The 19,178-nt window shown below is 39.0% G+C and overlaps 1 protein-coding gene across 1 annotated transcript; it reads right to left on the bottom strand.

The window, feature by feature from the left end:
• Positions 1-461: 461 nt before the first annotated feature.
• LOC144062152 (complement factor H-like) lies at positions 462-18,016 on the bottom strand. The gene is made up of 21 exons (XM_077583188.1): positions 17,686-18,016; positions 17,322-17,516; positions 16,043-16,222; positions 14,300-14,405; positions 14,110-14,186; positions 12,476-12,667; positions 12,110-12,298; positions 10,948-11,133; positions 8,617-8,722; positions 8,427-8,503; positions 7,462-7,659; positions 7,161-7,353; positions 4,108-4,343; positions 3,803-3,979; positions 3,319-3,480; positions 2,951-3,118; positions 2,697-2,855; positions 1,795-1,983; positions 1,496-1,681; positions 868-1,047; positions 462-759 (listed from the first exon to the last, which is right to left on the bottom strand). The coding sequence occupies exons 1-21, from the start codon at positions 17,753-17,755 to the stop codon at positions 566-568; spliced, it is 3,420 nt and encodes a 1,139-aa protein (XP_077439314.1). The 5' UTR covers positions 17,756-18,016; the 3' UTR covers positions 462-565.
• Between the last annotated feature and the right edge of the window lie 1,162 nt (positions 18,017-19,178).

Below are 19,178 nucleotides of genomic sequence, written 5' to 3'. Positions count from 1 at the left end.
TATCTTTTTCCAAAGGTGTACTGGTTGCTATGGACATTTGAAAGATGCAAGTACCAAAACTTTAAACCCCTTTTTCTCAAAACTAGGGATTTCAACCTTCCAACATAAAAATTGCTCTAACTTTGTCAATTGTTTAGGTACTTATACTGTGTTATATATCATTTTAAAGGGAATTAAGTACAGAATTTAAATATATCATTATCTTAATTTAGATTTTTTTTTTTTTTGCACATGAGGAGCCTTTTGCCAGAGCACATAGCCCTACCCCCCCCCCCCCCCAAGCAAAATTAGATAACTTATTTATTTACTTATTTTATCCCAAACCCAAACTTTCTTTACATACTGTATCTCATCACTGGTGTAAGTGTGCATTTTAAGGCTGTCGCTATCAAATCATTTTAGAATTGATGATCCTATTCCTAGCCCCCCACCTGTCGACGAATATGTTATGCGTGTGAAAGTAACAGAGGGAGAATTTTTTTATTGGATACAAGGCAGCGACATATTGCAGACAGTGGATGATCAAGTTTATGACATTCATCTGTCCCAACTCCCCCAAAAACAGTTACTGGCAGGTGGGCAGTTCTATTTCTCCATCGATGCACTTCTGTCGCATATCCAGTATGCCGTCGTGTCTTGTTCGCCACACACACTTGAACTCGATGGCATCATCATGTTCACAGTATATCTTATCGCCACGCGAGTATTTGAATTGAATGTTGTGTCTGCTCATGAGTTCTTTATTCACGGTGCAGGGCTCTGCAAGAAAAGGTATCATTCATAGTCATCATACAAGTTCATTTATCATTTGAGCTTGATTTATTCATTTGCATGAACGTGTTGACCTTGAGTGAATTTGAGACTTACTGAGGCATTTCAGCTGTCCAACCCATTCCCCGTTCTTGCAGGTCATGTAGTTTTGCCCTTCCATTACGTAGTATTGCTTGCAAATGTACTCCACCCTCTCATTATGTTGGTTACTGGATTGGGAGGACGATGTGGTGTCCCCGCCAGCAAGGTACGGTGGCAGCCCACATTGCAATGGTGCTACAAGAATTGGGAGAAATATAGACGGTCATTGCACTGGTGCATCTTTATTTACAGTCGATTCAGGAAGTAGTAATACCACTTTCATTTATTCCCCAAATAGCCATGCTATACTCAATCTGCCACAGCCAACAAAGCATATCAAGGCAAAATTCAAGACATTTGCAAAACATCTGTTTTTACTTTGGAAAACAATGATCGAACTGGTAACATAGTACAACATCAATCCCCCTTTTTTTAAAGAACTATGAATACGAAGTACGAAAGAAACACCAATCGCTGGTTAGTAAACAGTAATAGTAGTAAAAGTAGTAATAATAACAGTAGTTGGTTAATCAATTGAATAATTGAATAAGATTTGTCTTCGGACAATGGAAACCCTAAAAAGTGCCTACCAATTAGTTATGGATGATCTCTTTTTTTGATTTCATGCTCATCTTTCACTTACGTATACACTTGATGTCCTCTATGTCCCAGTGGCCATTTTGACATGTGCTTGTGTCTTTTCCTTCCATCATATATTGCTCGCGGCACTTGAAAGTTACTTTAGAGTCAGGCAAGTATAGTCTCTGAAATGGAGTCCAAATGACGGCATTCTCAATTTTGGGAGGGGGATTGCAGGTTCCAGCAGCAACTGCAGGACATATAGGCAATTATATTGTGAAATTTCAGCAAAAACATTGAACTTTTTTTTTAATATGCTGTAGGTTCACTTTTACTATTAACAAATGACTTGTTTGTACTCACAAGTGCAGATTGAGTCAAAGGCTAATCCATCGGAATCCCATTTTCCTTTCACACACATTAAGCGGTCAATCTGAGGTTGGTATCCCTCCTTGCACATAATCTGGAGGCTATCTTCTTGTCCATTTATCTTAATTTGGTGTTTGATAGTGGCATGAGCAATCACAGGCATTTCCACACAATTATCGTTTGCTGCATTAGAAACACATTTAAATGTTAGATTGACGAAAACAGCGACCAAATGTAAAAAAGCTGCATAAATGTTGGCATGCATGTGGGTAAGATTAGGGTAGGATCAGATACAAAAATTTAATTCTCAATTTTCTTTTACACTATTGTCATTAACTCATTCACTCCCAGCCATTTTCACTGAAGCAACCCCCTTCGCTGCCGGCTGTTCTACAGGATTTTGACTGATTTTGCAAGGCCCACAGGATATCCTGTTCTATTGCGATAAAAACACGGAAAGATTAGTCTCTTCTTTCATTAGGAAAAAAAAAAATCTGTTTTCGTTTTGCAGCAATTAGAATTAGAATATAGCTAAGTTTCATCATTATTCACAAATCTGTTTAAAACAGTGGGGAAAGCTTTTTGCAACATGGCCCTGGTTGATCTCTTATACTCTGCTGCCACCTGCTGGCCGTTTTTGATGTATTATACTCTGCTACCACCTGCTGGCCGTTTTTGTAATAACTACCATTCTTCAAGCATCCCTCTTCAGTTCAGAGGTTGCATCAAAGCCTTCTGTATGGTCTAGCATAAAAAAACATTTTTAAAAATATGTAAATATGTCTTTGGGACCATGGTAATATTTACAATAGAATGTAATTTTACGTTTGTGGGAGCAAATGAGTTATGGTTCAAGTTTGTAAAGGTGCTTAACACTGAGTGGTGTTAACCCTTACCCACACATTCTTGCAGTCCAAACCACTGTCCATCGATGCATTGCGCTACACCCCACCAGCCTTTAGAGGCAAGTTTAAAACCTTGATTGCACGTATAGTAGACTGTGTCATGTAAGGGACCCACAACAAAGCCATGGAGCACCTCCGGTTGCAGACACTCTGTTGTAGCCACGAAAAGAAGAATCCCATCCGATCAAAATCCAGGGCAGTCAGAGCACATTTTTAACCTTCATGAGCATGTTTTTTTTTTTTACCTGAACAGTTCAGAATGCCGGTCCAGCCATTCCAATCACAGGTGGCAGTGAATTTTCTGTCAGGATCATTTGAACATGTGTATTGGACATGTTCATTTTTGCTGTAATAGTCCTTTTTATTGCTTTTAATGTCCGCATTGCTGAGGTCAAGTTGTTTACATTGGTGTTCTGGAACCAGTCAAATGAATAGCTGATTAAAAAAAACTGACCTGTGTCCATTGAATGGGTTTCCTCAACATGGGAAACTGTTTTATGCAATGCTGAAACTCTCATTATTGCTGTTCAATTCAGAAGATTTTTAAAAAAAAAAAAGCCTTTTCAACATTCTCACATGGAGTCAAAACAAACTAAATCTTAGTATTCCTTACCTGGACAAGGCACATGTCCTTCCCAACCATTTTCATTACAATATAGATCAAATGAATCTTGGGAAGCTTTGCATTCAAAATGGGCCCATTCACCCGATGTGTATGTTTGCTTGCCACTTACAAGCTTTGCACTCTGGATATCACTACGGTCACATGTCATTTCTGAGGAAAAAAAGAGAGAGAGATGCACTTAATTTACTCGATATGTATTCCCCCTCTTGATTACATACAGTTAGGTTCTATTACTCCTCTGACAACCATGAATAAATGACGCCTGGACCAGAGAGGCTGAAGGGAGCTGAGTGGTTGATACAGAAGGAGCACAAAAAGTGAAGACTGACATAACGCACTGAGAGGGAAGGCATTTTTTCCCAAGTACTTAAAAAAAACATGGAATTTCTCTTTCAAAAACCAGCATCAAATTGAATGGTCATTTTTTTAGTACAACAGACATGAGTACTGTAATCATGCACATCGGCGTTACCTTGGCAGGGTGGATCTGGTATCCAGCCATCTCTGGTGCATTTGAGCAGTGAGGAGCTGCTTGTTCTCTTGTATCCACTTCTACAGCTGTAGCTAACAGTAGTACCCAATGTTGCTTCACCCCGATTGCGATTCCACCACCATACACTTGAGTGCTCTTGCCAACTGCAGGTCACCTCTGGAAAAAAAAAACACACATTGGAGATATTTAGTCACCAAGACAAGAGCATCATCATCATCATCATGACTTGTTTTTGGAGTTCAAAGAATTTGTAATGACAGCACCAGCATGAAAATTTACTCTACCTTGACATATTGGTCGAATGGTCCATTGTCCATCATCGTTGCATGTTGATACTGCTGAGGTCTGCTGTTGAGTTTCAATCCAGTAACCGTCTCCACATGTGACAGTTAGTTTGGCACCAGGTGAAAACAAGGATGCTTGAGCGGGTGTGTAGCTGGTTCCGCTAATGGCTGGCAGCGACACTTTGCATTTACTCACTGCAATGGTAGGGACATTGAGCAAATAAAACGATGATTTGCTAAAAGCACAACTTCTCAAAGCTTTAACAAACAGAACAACTAAAGACGTTCACAAAGAGAACAAAAGTAGCTCATTACCATTACGTCATCAATTTCTAATCTTATTAGATGCTAGTTTTGGTCTTACCTTGACATTTCCCAAAGGTCAACGAATGCATCCACAATAAGAGGACACAGCTTTGAGTTATTGTGTTCATTTTGTTTTCTTCACTCTCAACCGCCAACCGAACACATTTAAAAATGTAGACTGTAGGACATCAGTACGTTGAAAGATTAGACTGTGGAATCGATTATATTGCAAAATAGTGATTGCACAATATATTTACACAAGTCCTCCGTTGTTTCCAATCTGACAGTCCCAGGAAAGGAAGAGAAGAGGACGTAATGAGAGCCACACAATCACCAATACGCAAACATATGCGCACACACAGGAAACAGATCAGATCACCTTAAATGACACGTCTGAGGCTAAATTTGTGTGTGTGTTATTATTGCCCTTCACCTATCCATTTTCCGAACCGCTTATAAAACCTTTTTTTTTTAATGAGGTATTTATTTCTTTATTTATTTATTAAGAGAAAAGTAGATCAGCATTTTAGATATCTCACTTGCTGAGCGTTCAAATACAGTGCTGATCTGTGTTGGCGGCACAGAAGTTTAGCTCGTGACCCTTTACGTTTCCATTCTTCCATTGAAGAAAGTTTCAACTGCTGCTCTTGTAGCATCCATTCAAATCTTTTCTGGGGCTGCTAGTTTCAGATAATATGTCACTTCTGTGACAAAGTCGGCCAATTCATGGGATAAGTCGATTTTAAAAATAGGTCCACCTGGAAATGTCTTCCTCAAGGCGCTGCTGGAAGTAGGATGATGTCCATGTTTTTCACGGACATTTTTTGCAGACACACCGCAGGAAGTTAGCTCATTGTAGCTAACACAGGCAGCTCCAGTCATTCACTTATGGAACTTAAAGCGTCATATTTAAGTGAGTTTTAAGACTCAATTACACGTGTAATGTTGATATAATAATGTGTGCATGTTTGTGAACTAAAAGATGGTTAATGTTTGTCTACCTTAAATGGTAAACACTAGCACGCTAATGCTAATGCTCAAGGTTTAGCATAGGCTAATCTTTGGTGTTTAATAATGCTCCTGCTCAAAAGATAATAATATTCACTCAATTCAACTCGCGTTCAACTTTAAGGATTAACACAAAAGAAGAAAGAAAGAAAAAATATTTGTTAGTTTTTTTTAAAGCTCAAATTTCAGGGGATGGTGGCGAGGGGTTGATTATTTGATGGAGGAATCAATAGGATAATCGATTTTAAAAGATTTTATAGTGACAGCTCTAATTTTACACCGTTGGTTGAACTGATCATCCACAGTAATATTAGTCACTCACACAGTCAATATCAGCCATGGCAAGCTGCATAATTACTGATTTGCAACATTTCTTATCTGCGTATTTCTTAAACTCAAAATACAATCAAATTAATATGCACTTAAAGTCAAGAGCCTTTTATTTCATTTTTAGTGAGGAAAAAAGGAAACAAATCTGTGTGGATTACGATGTGAACTTTGATTGTTTGACTTTTTTATGCAAATTTAAAAAAAATTATGCAATTTAATGTCAAATCTCAGGCTAACCATCTTCATTACTGCCAGGTGCAGCACGGAAAAGCAAAATGTCTCATCGCCTGTTACTATGCATTCTGTCTTCAACAGTACCACAAAACCATGGAGGTCGTGTATTGTGGAAAACTCAGTGGAGACTTTGGTAGACCCGATCCTGACATACAGAGAGAGAAAGCAGGAGATAAAGTAGCAGACAAAGTTGGCGGCATATTCACCAAAGCCTGCTTTCTTCTGGCTCTGTTCCTGCAAGACAAATGCCGTGCCGAGGTCTGGTCTTCTTAAAAAAAACAATGATGTTCTAAATTTTGAAGTTGTGTACAAACCTTTCTTTTGTCCTTTTCTAGGAGGTTATGAAACATCCTAAGGTTTTGGATAGGGTCAGAACTATTTACCACCTCACCGTTCGCAAACACAAGATGGATGCAGAAAGAAATGTGACAAAACACAAGATGGATGCATCAATCAATGGAAACTTTTACGTCCCAGCAACATCACAGAAACCCCGTCCTGTGTTAAGGTAAGGTCAAGTTCAATAATATAACTCCAAAGTCCTCACGGGAGCAAATTATTTTGAAATAAAAAAACTTTTGTTACATTTACTTCTGTAGCATATTTTTGTGTTTGTGATTTGTGATGTATACTTTTATTTCCCCAAGCAAAATTACGTAAATATTGCTTTTTTTCCCTTTTTTTTTTCTTATACCTAGTCCTCCCACCGCTGCCCTTGACCCACATTGACCCTAAATGGTATTTTTCTGGTACAAAGAATATTAAAACGGTGCTAAAAATGTAATAAAAGTCAAGCATTGCTTTTTTTTTGTGGCGGAATGGAGCAAAGCAACCATGGAACATAGCTCAACTTCTATCGATTTTTCACAATAGCTACAGTGATTTAAATTTTTATTTTTGGGGAATACAGTTTAGACAATTTTCTGCATCTGAATTTGTGAGAACAATTTGGGAAAGGCCTTTTCCCAAAGAAGGATTTGGTAAATGCGTATGAGACCTTACATGTATCTGAGCGCTCTGTGTCCGTAGCATGTTAGCTTGTGGATGCAACAGACGAATAACCTTTTATTAGAAATAAGCAGAAAAGGCACCGACATACTGCAGACAATGGATGATGATTATTGACTCAATTTTATGACATTCATCCGTCTCGACACCCCCCCAAAAAAAACAGCTACTCGCAGGTGGGCAGTTCTATTTCTCCATCGATGCACTTCTGTCGCATACCCAGTATGCCGTCGTGTCTTGTTCGCCTCCCACACCTGAACTCGATGGTATCATCATGTTCAGAGTATATCTTCTTGTCACGCGCGTGTTTGAATTGAATGTTGTGTCTGCTCATGAGTTCTTTATTCACGGTGCAGGGCTCTGCAAGAAAAGGTATCATTCATAGTCATCATACAAGTTCATTTATCATTTGAGCTTGATTTATTCATTTGCATGAACGTGTTGACCTTGAGTGAATTTGAGACTTACTGAGGCATTTCAGCTGTCCAACCCATTCCCCGTTCTCGCAGGTCTTGTAGTTTCGCCCTTCCATTACATAGTATTGCTTGCAAATGTACTCCACCCTCTCATTATGTTGGTAACTGAATTGGGAGGACGATGTGGTGTCCCCGCCATCAAGGTACGGTGGCTGAGCACATCGCAAACCCCCTAGAAGATTTGGGACCCCTAGAAGAATTGGGAGAACTATAGATGGTCAGTGTACTGGTGCATCTTTATTTACAGTAGATTCAGAAAGTAGTAATACCACTATCATTTTTCCCTCGCCAGTCATTCTATACCCAATATTCCCCTCATTACTCCATAATGGAATTGCACGAAAACAATACACTTTTCACTCAACTCACTTTTTTTTCTCTCTTTTCTTTCGGCATGGGGATTTACAATAGCTTCACAGCTAACAAATAATATCAAGGCAAAATACAAAATTAAAGTAACTGTCAAGCTCGGTGACAGAATTTTGGCAATGAGCAAATCGAGAGAGTACGCCATCACGGCACAAGAAGGCACCAACATTTAACACCATTGCTGTTTTTTTTGGTGTTTTTTTCCGCAGTTTTTTTTTGCACATTTCTTGGCATTCTCTCGATGAGCTTCAAAAGGCAGTCACCTGAAAGGGTTTTCCAACAGTCTTTAAGGAGTTCCCAAAGGTAAGAATGCCAAGAGTATGCAAAAAAGTAACCAGAGCAAAGAATGGCTTTTTTGATGAATCTATAATATAAAACATGTTTTCAGTTATTCCACCTTTTTTCTTGTTAAGTACATAACTCCACATGAGTTCATACATAGTTTTGATGCCTTCAGTGAGAATCTACAAAGTAACCACTCATGAGAATAAAGCAAATGCATTCATTAGGGAAGCGTGTCCAAACTGTTGCCCTGTACTGTACTTATCATCAGCGAAAGCAAGCTGATGCTAAATTACTAAAACTTACGTTCACATGTTGGCACGTGGCCGGACCATTTGTTCCCCAAACACGTCCTGGTATCAATCTTACTCACCATTTGATAGCTAATAAGAGTTGAGAGGAGAGGAGAGTGTTAACGATAATATTAATCGTCCTAAAAATATCTTCATGCAAAATTATTAAATATGTTTTTATGAATTTGTCTTCATCCACCTACCCCGGGTTGCAAAAGTATTTAATAATTGCCCCGAAAACAAGGTCGTCACCCTCTATAATTTGATAATTGCCATTTGGAGTGTCTTCAGGAATTGGACATGGTTTCACTGCAATGAAGAACAACAGTTTGCAGATTTAAACTCTTGGGATTAGTTATTGAATTGAATCATTTTCCCTCTTCTTTTCTTTTGCTACACCACATTGCGCAGCAACCATTTTATTGGTTTGTTACTTTGCAGCGACTTACTTTACTCATTTGAAATTGTCGTCAGCAACCCAATGACACACTTGCACTTGTTTCGCTGCAACAAGTTCACAAGTAAGAGTAGTACAAAATGGCGTTTGACTCACACAAGCAATCTCCTTGATTGACCGTCGCCCAGCCTTCTCTCGTGCATTTATATCTGATGGGGAGCCCTGATACGTAAGTATTTTTTAAGCAAAGCCAAATAGCTACAGCAGGTGTTATTGTAGCAAGATTTTAAAACGGCTCCATTTCCCAGGACCTCTAGATTCGAAATATCAAAACAGTTAACCTTTCTAAGTTTCAACATTCTGATCAAGAAAAAAAGTCTACCTTACCATTTTCAGACACGGACTCTCTCACATTCGCCCAAAGTTCTAGAACCAAAAGTAACCAATACAGTCGCATAATGGCTTCCAGCTTGCGTGGTGACAATCAGAGCAGGGGCTAAAAACCTCTGACAAATGTTGAATTCTCATGTGTTTGTCCTCAGCTGAAGTCCTCTGGGAGCACTGAGGGTCAAAACATGGACTACCCAGTGGGATTGCACAAAATGGAGGAACCAAACATGATGCATCAATGCACTCTGCAACTCTGACATTTTCGCTGAAGTTTACCCACGGCAACTGTGGCACAATCGTAATCAATATCCTGACTGTCTTTGCACCAAATGCGTACTGAAAGGCTGACCAACATCTCAAGAAAGAGCAAAACAAGATCCACAAGCAACAATTTAGCAACAGATAATTAGATTTTCATGGGCAGAAGGAAAGAAACATGGTATAATATTCCTATTGACTCACAAATGCCACACTTTGAGACGGATTTGAGGAACTATACCGATTCAACTATGAAAATCTGCACATAAAACAAACAACATTATCTGATGATTAATTCACTTTCAGTCCATAGCCATCAGGAATCCTGTAGACCTAGTTAAGAACTTCCAGCATTTTATTTGGTATTCCAAAATATACCAGTATTTATAAATGATTTTCTCATTGCTGTTTATTTTGGTGTTTTTTTCCGCTGTGGGACAGAGGTGAGGTCCAGAAAGTAAAAACCCTGCCACAGCTAGCAGCCATGGTGCTCGTTTACCTGCTACGGAGCTAGCTAATAGCTAGCAGGGCCTAAAGCCAAACTGTCAGGGTTTTTACTTTCTGGACCTGGATTTGCCACCATTTTTGGGTTAGGGGTGGCGGTGTCGGGGGCAAAAAAAAATATTGTCATTTTACACTTCATATCTTGCACTGACAGTTTGCCTGGTCTTTTTCCAATTCACACACGCACGCACACACACACGTTCAAATTGGAATATTCGCGCACGTGCGCACACACTGTTACTGCGTCCACACACGCTCACAGGCCTGAGCTCTCGATCCCAACCATGCTTTCTTGTTTTGGTACAAGAATGGGGACATAGGAAGCACTTCAGTCAGCTCAACCAAAAAGGATAATTAGCTGTCTAGCGCCATCTGGTGTATTAAGGCTTTTATGACTATAAAGCCCCCCCCCCAAAAAATGTCTATGTTTAGTTGATGCCCCAGTGATATATTGGGTAATTGCAGAAAATGCATTATAACACATCAGGTGTACAGTGCATCAAAAAAATTATTATTTTTTATTCATAATGGGAGTCAATGGGCCAATATTTGGACATTTTCACTTATGTGCACTATAAAAAATTGTTTCCACATAATAATGACAATAATAATTTGAGAATTTTTGAACGGTGCCTTTTTGAATTTCAACATGTTTTGGAAAATTGGGTGCAATTTCAGCTCTTTCAGTGATTTTTTTTCTTCTTCATATGCTTTATATTTGATATTAATATTAATAAAAAACAAAAAGCCAAATATTGGGCATTTTCCATACGAGGGCTTAATAAATTACTAAATAAACATTTTGAAAGAATGCTGATGTGATTTCTTTTTATGTCAATATGCATAACCGAAAAAAAACCATTTTTTTTTTCTCTCAGACTATAATTGTACACCAAAATCTGAAACCCCTAAGCATTGAGTACAGCACAAATGTCAAAAGTTTGGTTTGTGTTAACTCCGTGGCTATTGAAAAAGGCAATATTACCTGCACAAGTTGGAAAAGGATTGCTCCACTGCCCATTTGGAAGACATTCAACCTCTGCCTTGCCTTGAAGCACCTGATTACGCGTGCGGCAAGAAAACGTCAACTTTTGTCCTTGTCTTGCTTGTGTGCCTTGTAGATAAGTGTCCAAGCGTATAGTAGCAGGTATATGTGTGAGCTGGCATAGTTCTATTCTCAGGAGAAGAAAAAAAAATGTAAATCAGACTTCAGACATAGTACTGTACAGTAGTAGTCAAATACAAGACTGAAGTGAATTATCCATACAGTTTAAATTTCAACAAAGATTTCGTGGGTGTTTGTTCAGTAAACTGTACACATTTCTGTATCAATTATGGGGCACAAAATCTGATAATATAATTATGACAATGTAGACAATGGGGACCCGATTTTTGCTTTGGCAAGTGCGCTCATGCACTGGCCTCAATTCAACCTCGTTGGGCTTCCAGATTATAGCAGGAAGTCAAGATTTAATAACCGAACTCGCACATGCGCAATTAATACCCTTATGGGAAAATATGCTCTGATTTCAGCATACCAGCAGTAATTGTTCACTGATTTCTGTAATCCTTCATGAAAGAAGACTGATTATATTCTGTGTTAAACCTAAATACGACATTTACAAACATCTGTTTTTACTTTGGAAAACAATGACCGAACTGGTAACATAGTACAACATCAATCCCCCTTTTTTTAATGACTGTATGAATACGAAGTACGAAAGAAACACCAATCACTGGTTAGTAAACAGTAATAGTAGTAAAAGTAGTAATAATAACAGTAGTTGGTTAATCAATTGAATAATGGATAGATTAATCGATTCTAAAAATATTCGATAGTGACAGTACTAATGCTATGTTTGTAGCAACTAGCCTACAAGTACGTTCGAACGTACTCGCAAGTACGTTCGAACGTACTCGCAAGTACGTTCGAACGTACTTGTGAGTATGTTAAAACGTGTTTGCGAGTATGTTGGACCGTACTACTCTCCAAAGTACTCGCAAATACGTTCTAACGTACTCTCCAGTGAAATTAATTTTTACCTCACGTTGGCAGTTCCACACTTCCTGACTTTGAAGGATCCATTGTGTCGTTACTTAAAATTTGATAGGTTTTTGCACTCTTGAATATGGGAATAGGATCTTACTTGTGCAAGTTGGGAAAAGTTTGTCCCACTGCCCATTTGGCAAACATTCATTTTCTTCAAATCCATCCAAAGCATATTCATCACTGCAGCGGAATCTTATTTTGTGTCCAATCCGTACTGCTTGATTCCGCGGTGACACGTTGTCGACGCTAAGGTGAGGGTCAAGCGCTTCAACTTTACAAGAAATGTCTGGGGGGGAAAAAAGATGAGCAATATTATCGAAATGAATACAGAGGTTCAGCATACTTAGCGTTCATAAAAAATCAATTGTATGAGCTTGATGTTGCGGTTGGTGAGTGATTGTTACATTCACAATCAATTATGCATAAACTTGTACCATATAAACATATATTGTGTGACGGTTACCTTCACAATATGGGAACGACTTCTCCCAAAGTCCATCTTGACCGCATACTACTGTTGACCTGCCAATCAGTTGCTTCCCAGGATCGTTGCAGCTGAATGTGATGAAGTTTTGAGGAAGGAAGCCCTCTTCATTGTCTTTTAAACCTTCGATTGTGATCCCGTCCTGTTCAGGCGGTTGGGGACATCTCTTAGCTGTACAGACATAACAAGTTAGCCAGCTCAACAAAAGGGCAGACAAAATTGTGCCTGATTTTTAACATACAAGATATCTTTGACTTTGATGTCATTGTTTATTGTCTGCTGGAAATTATGTTGTTTTGGTTGCCTATGTGTAATTTTAACTTGTAACACTAAAGTGCTTTAAAAAAAAAAATCTGAACATCTCGGCTTCTTATGACATTCGTAGATTCCATAAATTCAATACATTTTGCTTCAAAAATAGGTTTTCTCTAATCATGCATAGTACAGTACAGGCCAAAAGTTTGTACACACCTTCTCATTCAAATACATTTGCTTTATTTTCATGATTATTTACTACTGGTGTCTTTAAAAAAATCGATTCTCATAAGAATTGTGATTCTCATTCAGTACGATTCAGAATCAATTTTAAATGTCCCAAAATCAATTTTATTTAAATAATTTTATTCTGTCTTGCCCTTGTTTGTGCGCGCCTTTATTTGGAGCGCTGATCATGTTGTACACAATTTGGCCACTTAGGGGCTTTGTGGTTCTGATACACTGTTAAGTCTACGTTAGAGAGTAGAAGGAAAAAGTCACAATCAAGTTATTCCAATAAAAGTTGTTTTTTTGCAGTGTAGGAAGAGCATATGCCGATGAGTATTTTTAAGATGCTTCTCTGTGTACATTCCTGAAGCGTTTTGTATGAATAGCCGTTCTTTTGAGTGATAAAAGTGCCGCGAGTAGCGCGCTAATTAGCGAGTCAGACTGGAGTAGATCCTGACAATTCTTTGCACATCTATAAATTGAAGCAGAAATCATTGTCAATTAAATCATTTTGAAAAAAATTAAATAAAATAATCGATTCTGAATCAAATCGCAGGCCCAAAAATCGGAATTGAATCGTGAGACAGTCAAAGATTTCCACCCCTACTATTTACATTGTAGATTCTCACTGAAGGCATCAAAACTATGACGACAACTATGACAACTAACGAACACATTTGGTGTTATGTACTTAACAAAAAAGGTGAAAAAATATATATAAATAAATAGCCACCCTTTTCGCTGATGACTTTTTTTTTTTGCACATTTCTTGGCATTCTCTCGATGAGCTTCAAAAGGCAGTCACCTGAAAGGGTTTTCCAACAGTCTTTAAGGAGTTCCCAAAGGTAAGAATGCCAAGAGTATGCAAAAAAGTAACCAGAGCAAAGAATGGCTATTTTGATGAATCTATAATATAAAACATGTTTTCAGTTATTCCACCTTTTTTCTTGTTAAGTACATAACTCCACATGAGTTCATACATAGTTTTGATGCCTTCAGTGAGAATCTACAAAGTAACCACTCATGAGAATAAAGCAAATACATTCATTAGGGAAGCGTGTCCAAACTGTTGCCCTGTACTGTACTTATCATCAGCGAAAGCAAGCTGATCCTAAATTACTAAAACTTACGTTCACATGTTGGCACGTGGCCGGACCATTTGTTCCCCAAACACGTCCTGGTATCAATCTTACTCACCATTTGATAGCTAAAAAGAGTTGAGAGGAGAGGAGAGTGTTAACGATAATATTAATCGTCCTAAAAATATCTTCATGCAAAATTATTAAATATGTTTTTATGAATTTGTCTTCATCCACCTACCCCGGGTTGCAAAAGTATTTAATAATTGCCCTGAAAACAAGGTCGTCACCCTCTATAATTTGATAATTGCCATTTGGAGTGTCTTCAGGAATTGGACATGGTTTCACTGCAATGAAGAACAACAGTTTGCAGATTTAAACTCTTGGGATTAGTTATTGAATTGAATCATTTTCCCTCTTTTTTTCTTTTGCTACACCACATTGCACAGCAACCATTTTATTGGTTTGTTACTTTGCAGCGACTTACTTTACTCATTTGAAATTGTCGTCAGCAACCCAATGACACACTTGCACTTGTTTCGCTGCAACAAGTTCACAAGTAAGAGTAGTACAAAATGGCGTTTGACTCACACAAGCAATCTCCTTGATTGACCGTCGCCCAGCCTTCTCTCGTGCATTTATATCTGATGGGGAGCCCTGATACGTAAGTATTTTTTAAGCAAAGCCAAATAGCTACAGCAGGTGTTATTGTAGCAAGATTTTAAAACGGCTCCATTTCCCAGGACCTCTAGATTCGAAATATCAAAACAGTTAACCTTTCTAAGTTTCAACATTCTGATCAAGAAAAAAAGTCTACCTTACCATTTTCAGACACGGACTCTCTCACATTCGCCCAAAGTTCTAGAACCAAAAGTAACCAATACAGTCGCATAATGGCTTCCAGCTTGCGTGGTGACAATCAGAGCAGGGGCTAAAAACCTCTGACAAATGTTGAATTCTCATGTGTTTGTCCTCAGCTGAAGTCCTCTGGGAGCACTGAGGGTCAAAACATGGACTACCCAGTGGGATTGCACAAAATGGAGGAACCAAACATGATGCATCAATGCACTCTGCAACTCTGACATTTTCGCTGAAGTTTACCCACGGCAACTGTGGCACAATCGTAATCAATATCCTGACTGTCTTTGCACCAAATGCGTACTGAAAGGCTGACCAACATCTCAAGAAAGAGCAAAACAAGATCCACAAGCAACAAATTAGCAACAGATAATTAGATTTTCATGGGCAGAAAGAAAGAAACATGGTATAATATTCCTATTGACTCACAAATGCCACACTTTGAGACGGATTTGAGGAACTATACCGATTCAACTATGAAAATCTGCACATAAAACAAACAACATTATCTGATGATTAATTCACTTTCAGTCCATAGCCATCAGGAATCCTGTAGACCTAGTTAAGAACTTCCAGCATTTTATTTGGTATTCCAAAATATACCAGTATTTATAAATGATTTTCTCAGTCCCTCTATCGGTCGAGCCCCCCTTTTTTTTTCCCAAGCAGAGCAAAAAAAATCCTGGATCCATGCCTGAAAGAGTGCTAAGTCCATCGTAAAATGGACTTGTGTACTAAGCAATCCCGGAATGAGAACAAATTCTATTTACACAAGAATTGTCAAGTTGTTTACATTGGTGTTCTGGAACGAGTCAAATGAATAGCTGATTAAAAAAAACTGACCTGTGTCCATTGAATGGGTTTCCTCAACATGGGAAACTGTTTTATGCAATGCTGAAACTCTCATTATTGCTGTTCAATTCAGAAGATTTTTTAAGAAAGCCTTTTCAACATTCCCACATGGAGTCAAAACAAACTAAATCTTAGTATTCCTTACCTGGACAAGACACATGTCCTTGCCAACCATTTTCATGACAATATAGTCATCATACAAGTTCATTTATCAATTTAGCTTGATTTATTCATTTGCATGAACGTGTTGACCTTGTGTGAGTCTGAGACTTACTGAGGCATTTCAGCTGTCCAACCCATTCCCCGTTCTTGCAGGTCTTGTAGTTTTGCCCTTCCATTACATAGTATGCCTGGCAATTGTACTCAACCCTCTCATTATGTTGGTAACTGAATTGAGAGGACGATGTGGTGTCCCCGCCAGCAAGGTACGGTGGCTGCCCACATTGCAATGGTGCTACAAGAATTGGGAGAAATATAGACGGTCATTGCACTGGTGCATCTTTATTTACAGTAGATTCAGGAAGTAGTAATACCACTTTCATTTATTCCCCAAACAGCCATGCTATACTCAATCTGCCACAGCCAACAAAGCATATCAAGGCAAAATACAAGCCAAAATCAAAGTATCTGTTTGAAGAGCTCGGTGACAAAATTGTGACAATGATGAGCAAATCGAGGCCAATAATCATGATAAATAAAAAAGGAGACAAATGGTCCGTGCTAGAGTCAAACAAACAAACATGGTTTAACAAAAACACAGCTGGGAAAATATGAGAAACTGTTTGATAAATTGCAGTCATAATCTTGAAAGGTGTATGTGAGTGAATCACACTCCCAATGGGGTTACAGTGTCCCCTCGCTATAACTCGGTTCGCGGCCTCGCTATATCGCACATGTTTTGTGTGCAATTTTGCATGTTTTTTTTTTTAACAGTAATGTACCTATTTTATAAAATTTCTAAAGATTTGAACATTGAGAATGTTTAAACAAGAGAGAAATGTGAGAAAATGTAAATGCCTCGATGAGAAAAGTGGTGAGGGGAAAACATTTATAATAAATGTAAAACAACGCTAACTACTTTGCGGATTTCATTTATCGCAGGAATTTTTTTGGAACCTAACCCCAGCGGAAAACGAGGCAACACTGCATGCTTCAGAGGAGGCGGGACTTCCGGCGCTGTTTCCGGTTGCCGTTTGCGACGTGTGGGCCGCTGCTTGCGCTTCCGCCCTTGTGCCCCTCGGTTGCGCGTTCCCGTCGATGGGTGCGAGTGTGTAGTGTGTCTGTCTCAGTTGTCCGTAGTATTTCAGAGCACTAAGAGTTTTAAATATGTTTTTTAAAAAGTGTAAAATGTACGAAAGGTATAGAAAACTGCATTGTTGAATGCAATGCAGCGGAAAATTTGGGTGCACCTAACTTGCTTTTATTAGCAAAGAAAAAAAAGTTGCTTGCACCAGTGGCAAAAATTATTCTACATCATCATCATCATTATTATGACTTGTTTTTTAATTCAAATGTATCATTTGTTAGGACACCAGCATGAAAATGTACTTTACCTTGGCATATTGGTGAAATGGTCCATTGTCCGTCATCTTTGCATGTTGATACTGCTGAGGTCTGCTGGGGAGTTGAAATCCAGTAACCGTCTCCACATGCGACAGTCAGACTGGCACCAGGCAAAAACGACAATTTGGAAGCAGGTTCGTATCTGGTTCCCCTATTGTCTGGCTCCAACACTTTGCATTTAATCACTGCAGTGGTAGGGACATTGAGCAAATAAAACGATGATTTGCTAAAAGCACAACTTCTCAAAGCTTTAACAAACAGAACAACTGAAGACGTTCACAAAGAGAACAAAAGTAACTCATTACCATTACATCATCAATTTCTAATCTTATTAGATGCTAGTTTTGGTCTTACCTTGACATTTCCCAAAGGTCAACGAATGCATCCACAATAAGAGGACACAGCTTTGGGTTATTGTGTTCATTTTGTTTTCTTCACTCTCAACCGCCAACCGAACACATTTAAAAATGTAGACTGTAGGACATCAGTACGTTGAAAGATTAGACTGTGGAATGGATTATATTGCAAAATAGTGATTGCACAATATATTTACACAAGTCCTCCGTTGTTTCCAATCTAACAGTCCCAGGAAAGGAAGAGAAGAGGACGTAATGAGAGCCACACAATCACCAATACGCAAACATATGCGCACACACAGGAAACAGATCAGATCACCTTAAATGACACGTCTGAGGCTAAATTTGTGTGTGTGTTATTATTGCCCTTCACCTATCCATTTTCCGAACCGCTTATAAAACCTTTTTTTTTTAATGAGGTATTTATTTCTTTATTTATTTATTAAGAGAAAAGTAGATCAGCATTTTAGATATCTCACTTGCGGAGCGTTCAAATACAGTGCTGATCTGTGTTGGCGGCACAGAAGTTTAGCTCGTGACCCTTTACGTTTCCATTCTTCCATTGAAGAAAGTTTCAACTGCTGTTCTTGTAGCATCCATTCAAATCTTTTCTGGGGCTGCTAGTTTCAGATAATATGTCACTTCTGTGACAAAGTCGACCAATTCATCGGATAAGTCGATTTTAAAAATAGGTCCACCTGGAAATGTCTTCCTCAAGGCGCTGCTGGAAGTAGGATGATGTCCATGTTTTTCACGGACATTTTTTGCAGACACACCGCAGGAAGTTAGCTCATTGTAGCTAACACAGGCAGCTCCAGTCATTTACTTATGGAACTTAAAGCGTCATATTTAAGTGAGTTTTAAGACTCAATTACACGTGTAATGTTGATATAATAATATGTGCATGTGTGAAGTTGCTTAAAACAGTAGTCTTAACATTATGTGTATTTTAAAGAATATCCTGTATATATTTTTATGTTTTTATATTATCAACTGTCGTTTAGAGGCGGCGCCTAAGGCGCGGCTCAACTTGCTCAAACTGTTCTGTGTTTTTCCATGACATATGAAAACAGAAACTTAACCATGTTTATATGAAACGAAACTGAAACTTAACTGTAATAAAAGCGACTTGTGGCCGGGGGAGGAGAGGGAGTCGGACGGAGCCGAGCGTGAGTTAACGTCTCACGTCTCCCCTTCTCTCCCCAGCCGCGGTTGCATTGAAACAAAGCACAGCCTCTGCCTCGTTTTTCCTTTGTGCACGGTCGGTAACTAAGGGGATCTGTAATATCAGACCCAACATTTAACTGGTGCCGAAACCCGGGACCTGCATCTGGACGGACGACCGCCGCCGAATCGAGGACACCGAGAATCTGTCGACAGCGTCTCCCCTTGCGGGACGGGTCTCCCCGCTCCGGCCCCGGCCGTTCGCCCGGACACCGGGTCCTGCGAACCAGACCGGCACCGAGGACTAACAGGTATTATGCTGTTTAA

Source organism: Vanacampus margaritifer, chromosome 13 (genome assembly GCF_051991255.1).
Source record: "Vanacampus margaritifer isolate UIUO_Vmar chromosome 13, RoL_Vmar_1.0, whole genome shotgun sequence".
Taxonomy (NCBI): Eukaryota; Metazoa; Chordata; class Actinopteri; order Syngnathiformes; family Syngnathidae; genus Vanacampus; species Vanacampus margaritifer.
The sequence above is the reverse complement of the archived record's forward strand: the minus strand, read 5'-3'. Positions and strand labels throughout refer to the sequence as shown.

What these genes read in the sequence shown, in the direction of transcription:
- LOC144062152 (XM_077583188.1), bottom strand. Translation starts at nt 17,755, where the DNA reads ATGAACACAATAACCCAAAGCTGTGTCCTCTTATTGTGGATGCATTCG. An exon ending in CCACGTGCCAACATGTGAAC is followed by an intron (nt 7,660 to 8,426) that starts GTAAGTTTTAGT and finishes CAATTCTTCTAG; the next exon opens with GGGTCCCAAATCTTCTAGGG. An exon ending in CTTTGACTCAATCTGCACTT is followed by an intron (nt 1,682 to 1,794) that starts GTGAGTACAAAC and finishes TATGTCCTGCAG; the next exon opens with TTGCTGCTGGAACCTGCAAT.